The 6,193-nt window shown below is 40.5% G+C and overlaps 1 protein-coding gene across 1 annotated transcript; it reads right to left on the reverse strand.

Annotated features, from left to right (window-relative positions):
- Window positions 1-403: 403 nt before the first annotated feature.
- On the reverse strand, window positions 404-5,316 carry LOC102423429 (kelch repeat and BTB domain-containing protein 7). The gene has a single exon (XM_006083497.3). The coding sequence runs from the start codon at window positions 5,267-5,269 to the stop codon at window positions 2,723-2,725; it is 2,547 nt and encodes an 848-aa protein (XP_006083559.3). The 5' UTR covers window positions 5,270-5,316; the 3' UTR covers window positions 404-2,722.
- Between the last annotated feature and the right edge of the window lie 877 nt (window positions 5,317-6,193).

Consider the following 6,193-nt stretch of genomic DNA (forward strand, 5'->3'; position numbering starts at 1 on the left):
TACAACTTAAATTTAATCCTAAACTCAAATTAAACACATTATTTGCAAAAAAAAAAAAAAAACCCAAGTTATTTGCTAAAATTAGTCTTTTTACCCTTTTGAAAACACCAAAGCCACTTATTGTTTGAATTTTTAAAGTACTGAAATAATTTAGGATTCTCTAAGGTTTTCAGACTATTGTCACACAGATATAAAAAAAATTAAGATCATTTTAAATGTTAGAAATAGTAGTCCTGAAAATGACATTGAGCATTTGTTTAAAAATGTGCCAATTAATTATAAAACTGAGATAAGGGTGCTTTCCTGTCAGGAAGGGATTTCAACACTGCTAGTTGTGTCACACAATGCATAAGTAAGAGTTTCACACATTTAGCAGGAACACTAAATTAAGAGATCAGATAGCCTGGGTTCTAGTGCCAGTTTTATTTGTAACTAATCATGTACAAATCACTTATCTTTAAAATAATGATTAACATCTATTCCCTAATTAACAAACATATCACAAAACCAAAATCCTTCCCAAGAAAACCTCTTTGTAAGCCAATACATTACTACTAATTAGCTTATACCTAACTTAAAGGTTGAGAATGACAACTTAAGAGAATGTGTCTTATCGATTGCAAACCTTAATTCTGCAGATGGATAATATGATTGAGATAAGCACTGTCCTATTTCAAGTTTACAAGACAAAGTTAAGCCAAAAAAGTTGGCCAAAAAAATAACACTATAGTGAAATCACTTTCTGCTTCAAAGCGGTGCTTACACACATCCGTTATCATTGGAGCAAGTTAGCCTTAGGCCACTAAAGCATGTTGCTTTATTTCACTAGAAATAATGTTAAGCAGGAATGTTTTGTGGACTCATCAAATGGCCAATCAAAATGACTAAGAAGAAGAAGAAGAAAAAAAGACTAAGTATGTTATTTTGTTTTTATCGTTTTTCTCTCCCTCTCTTTTTTTCATTCAAAATTCAATTCCCCATCCCAGAGCACACTCCTCAGTACTCTGTCAGGGTATAAGAAATGTTAGCATTTGGTCACTAGAGAATTAACAAAGAAAGGGAATTAGTATGTTACTGAACAAAAATTCTTAGTGGGTATAAAAAAATTGATAGACCATAGGCATCTGTATATGTACACCATTTACCATGTATTATGAAAATCATATGTATGTACAGATGCTCTTAAAAGGTAAGCACCTATATTTCTTGTATTAACAATGTCAATTTTGTGCAATTTAGTTCCTATTTCTGGATTTTCCCTTATACATCATGGTGATACAAAAAAATAAATAAATAAATATGAAAAACAAAAATCCAAGACTGGAGTGTTGGTTCACTGAAAAATACAGAACAGATATAAATACCCTAATAAAATAACCATATATATCACTGCTTAGGGAAATATTTTCGAGGAAATATACTTTCACTATTGGCCCCAAATGCCATCATCCACTTATATTCTTTAACTGTCAACTTTTAATATAAAAATACCTTCAAGCTGATAATCATTTATAGTAACTTACAAAACTGACAGAATATTTCAACACTACACAAAACAGTTCTATATACAGCTTAAAGTTTTAAAGTTCTCTGCTGGCCCTTGATTTTATAATTGGACACAGTAATTACTGATCTCAATAAAATACTGTTTTTAGCTTATACATATTTTTAAAACCAGTATTACTTCACAAAACTGTAAATAATAAATCATTTCCTGCTGAAGAATCCTCTAAGACAAACACCAAAACTATACAGCCAAAATATTTTAGGAAAGCATATAAACTTTTTAAGACAAGGCATGACCAATGGATAAAAAGTACATCACCCAATGATTTGTCCAGTGAAAAGGATTGTTTCTCTGATTCAATGAACATGTATCAGGTTATATATGAAAAATATGAATTTATAAATCACCTATTTTTTTAATTGTTTGTTTGAAAGGGTGTTTAAATAATTGGTGACACTACAAGAATGATGTTTTTTAAAATAAAAAAATGGTCACATTTAGCAAAAATACATTTTACATTTCAAAATTAGAAGCTAAATTTCTCTTAAAACAATGAAATCATGATTTATTTATTTTTTTTACTTTCAGTGAGTTCTTCCATTCTGCACTATTATCAAAATGAAAGCACTATTCAGTAAGCTTTCTATGTTCATTTTTTTCCTTTGCAAAAGGGAAGAAAACCAACACAAATTTAACAAACTATATTAACTTAGAATACTAAAAACTACTTTAAAATTTGTTAAATCTATTACTTTCATTATTCTGAAGGAAAAATATAAACTTTCAAAAGCCTATGAAGTTTCTAGTCCAATTTTCTATTCTAAAAATTAAAAAGTTAAATTTCTTGTGGCAGGCATTAAATAGAATTAAAAAGTTAACAGAAGACTATATTAGATAACCAAAATATAAACAGTGCAACTAATTAAAACAATCCACTGGTGCAATGAATAGTTGAACAATGAAAAAAAACACCAAGCATTCTAATGAATTATATAGTTCATTTTCTGCATATTTTAATCTCGACTTTTAACATAGCAAATTATTATATAGGTTGATTTCATGGACTGTTTAAATTTTGTAACGTAAGTAATTCAAACATTAGCCTTTCTAAACCAAATCTGCGGTCCTAGTCAATTTTGTTTTTCAGGAAAAGGAAAGTGTATTTTTTAAAGATAGATTACATAGCAGTAGAAACATCTTAGTGTCTCAAAATATTTACAAAGAACCCTGATGATCCTGTGCATTTCGCTGAGATGCAACCTGTACCCAGACTTCATCATCAGAAAAAGAACTTGAACTTCCTGACTCAGAGTCCAGCTCACTGAATCCATCCAAGTCCCAATCATTACTAGATTCACTCCGTGCATCATCTTCCTCAGTAATGAAACTCTGACCAGGTTCAAGGCAAGAAGGATAAACGCGAGCACAGAGGCAAATAAATCCAGAGTCAAACTGCAGAAGACCTAACATGGTACCTATATTAATCCACTGGTCTTCCCTGGCATCATATTCATACACAGTCACCCGGTTTTTTTTCCATTGTGGGGTGGTAGAAGTGATGAGGAGCAACTTCTGGCCATGACTGACAATCTGATAGTTGTGGATCTCTGAGAACAAAGGAATATTACTAATCCTCCGCCATTCTCCCCTAGCTGGATTATAGACCTTCATGACTGGGATGTCACAGATACAATAGATCTCATCATTGAAGACACAGGCTTCCTGAAAGTCACTACGTTTAAGAGAAGCACAGTTCAACCACATATTATGGCTAGGATCATAGCAGAGCATGCGCTTACTGTTCACAGCATAAAGGTAGTTCTGAACCACTATTAGTTCGAAGGAATAGAAGGAGTGGGGTACAGGAGCCACCAGTGCCCACTGATTCCTCTGAACACTGTAGCATTCCACTTCCTTCAATTTAATCCCAGTAACAGGGTCTCGTCCACCCAAGATGTAAATGTAGCCATTGAGGTAGGCCACATCCATGCCCTCACGACAGAGCAAGCGATCTGCAAGTTGCTGCCAACTATTCTGAGCTGGTTTATACACCCAGAGGTGTTTCCTGGGCTGGGCAGCTAGATAGATGTCATGGTCTGGAGAGACACAGACAGCTGAGGAGGTGATAGTTTTAGTGTGAGCCAAGCTGGCCAAAGGTGAAGGCATTGTGTAAATGTCCCCCGAGTATGGGTCATAGCAGAGAAAAGGATCTCGGGGATGTCCAAAAAAGATCACCATCTCCTTGGCACACATACCCAGCCTCTGGGGTGGATTTTCTGCTGTGGATGCAACAGAGCTGCTGCTGCCGTCTGGCTTTGGCACCACAGACTTGTACATCATGTCACCATATCGCATCTGCAGAGCCCCTTCAATAAGGTCCAGACAGTACTTCTTCACAAGGGGCTTAGTCAACAGCCCTTCCAGGTAATCCTGATCTTCATCAGCGAAATGTGTCCAGCGGACACACTTGAAGACTTCCGCAGCGCTGGGACCCCGCTCCTTGGGAGCCGCCTCCAACCACTGCATGGCAACGTGACACACTGTCCGCTCACTCTCGATGTCTAGACTATCCAGGCGCAGGACAGCCAGCAGCTGGGCCAGGGTCAGATCTGCCAGAGTCTCCTCCTGAACTGAGCCCATGCGACTGAGCTGCTTGAAGTTGTGGGCTATGAAGGACTGGGCCTGTGAGCGCAGCTTGTGATGGTCGAAGGCATCAGCGAACTTGAGGATGGCGGTGCAGTTAGCCAGGTCCAGGCGGCGGGCTAGGAAGGAAGCACAGGCTTCCCGCACGTACTCGAGCTGCAACATGTCCGAGGCCGCGTAAAGGCGCTGCACGTTGGATTCACTTAGCGACACGCGACCGGTGTAGCAGTATTCGACCAGCACCTCAAAGGACTCGGCATCCACGTCATGCATGGTCACGTTCGCCTGCTGGCTCTCGTACATGCCGCCGGTGAACATGCTCTTGAAGTAGGGGCAGGCGGCCGCCAGCACGTTCCGGTTGCAGGAGAAAAGGCGGCCCGTGCCAGGCCCACTGCCAGGCGTCACCACCTCGATGGTCACATCACACAGCAGCCGAGAGTCATAGAAGGACTTGAGCTGAGCCAGCAGGGCTGCAGAGTGGGCCGCATCCTTCAGCTCCTCCGGGCCCGTGAAGAAGGCCGACACGGACGGTTTGGAAATCCTCTTAGGCCGCCTCCCACCGCGGGGACTGGCGAGGCGGCGGGAGCGCGGGGCGTCTTCCCGGGACTGCATGGTGGAGATGGCGGCGGGCGCTGAGGGTTCTCCCCACCCGGCTATCGCGGGCGCAACAACGGCGTCCCCGAGTACTCGGAGCTGCAGGGGCCGCGCCTCCTCGCCTCCGCCCTGCGCCGCGGTGCTGCCTCCCTTTATCGCGTAGGGAGCGCCTGACTCACCGGATTCCAGCGGATTCCACGCCTCCCTCCACCTCCGCTCGCCGTCACGGAACCAGCCGCTGACACCAAGAGCCGCCACCGCCGCGCTGGCAGGACCGGCAGAGGCTCTGAACTGCGACTCCCAGGTGGCCTTTCGCAGCTCGAGGCACGCCGGGCCCTCCGGACCCACGGGCGTAGGCGGGTGAGCGGTAGTCGCATTGCATGTTGGGAGTAGTAGTTTGAGGAATACCGCGAGGTTTCTTGGGTCAGACTGCCTAACGGAATTAGAAAAGCGGTCATTCTTCCGAATTTGATGGTTTAGCTTTGGCTTTGAAACCAAGAATACAAGCCCCATTTTAATATGCATTTCTTTCAGAGAATGTTTCCCTCTTTGTAAAATAGGGATAATATTCATAGGATTGTATTTGGATGGAATGAGACAAATTGCATAGGATATAGGAAGCTTCAATAAATGTTTGATTAGAACAGAAATTGATAGCTTTCCTTTTAGAACTTTTGAAAAATGAGACACCCCCTGATTTGAAACCATGAGCAATTTTGTAAAGGAAGTCCGGTTTTTCATGTTGTTTCTTTTGAAAGGTTGTGATGGGTATTACAATAGTTTCTATAAGAAGCGCTATGCATAGGCTCATTAAGATGTCTTAGACAAAAATGCAGTCCTGGAAAACAGCATTTATAGATGGCCTCAAATATGCAAATCAGGAATATAAATAGATGAGCTAATATCTCACCAAATCAACACTTAATCTCTTATGAAGAAAGATTATTTTCATAGCCTCTTTTTTTCATTTATCAATATAATTTCTATTTTTCTGAACTAAAATGCTTCCTTTATTAAGTATAACATTTTCGTAGATTTTTAAAATCTCATTCTTTTTAAAAATATATTTATTGAAAGCATTACATGTGTCCCCCTTTTTCTCCCCATTGACCTCTTCTAGCCCGCCCCTTCCCCCGCCCCGCCCCCCAGGCCTTTACCACCCTATTGTCAGTGTCCGTGGGTTATGCACGGTTATTTACATAGCCTCTTTTCAAGTTCTCTAATACTATTCCTTTTCCTTTCTAACATTCAGGAACTGTTTTTTTTTAATTATTAAAAACAAAAGTTTTAACGAGTTTAAACAAGTTTTTTTAAGTATATTTTATTGATCTTTTACAGAGAGGAAGGGAGGGGGATAGAGAGTTAGAAACATCAATGAGAGAGAAACATCAATCAGCTGCCTCCTGCACACCCCCTACTGGGGATGTGCCCGCAACCAAGGTACATGCC

The sequence above is a fragment of the Myotis lucifugus genome, unplaced genomic scaffold (assembly GCF_000147115.1).
Source record: "Myotis lucifugus unplaced genomic scaffold, Myoluc2.0 scaffold_7, whole genome shotgun sequence".
Lineage (NCBI taxonomy): Eukaryota > Metazoa > Chordata > Mammalia > Chiroptera > Vespertilionidae > Myotis > Myotis lucifugus.

Coding starts and splice junctions, on each gene's coding strand:
- LOC102423429 (XM_006083497.3), bottom strand. CDS start 5,269: ATGCATATTAAAATGGGGCTTGTATTCTTGGTTTCAAAGCCAAAGCTA.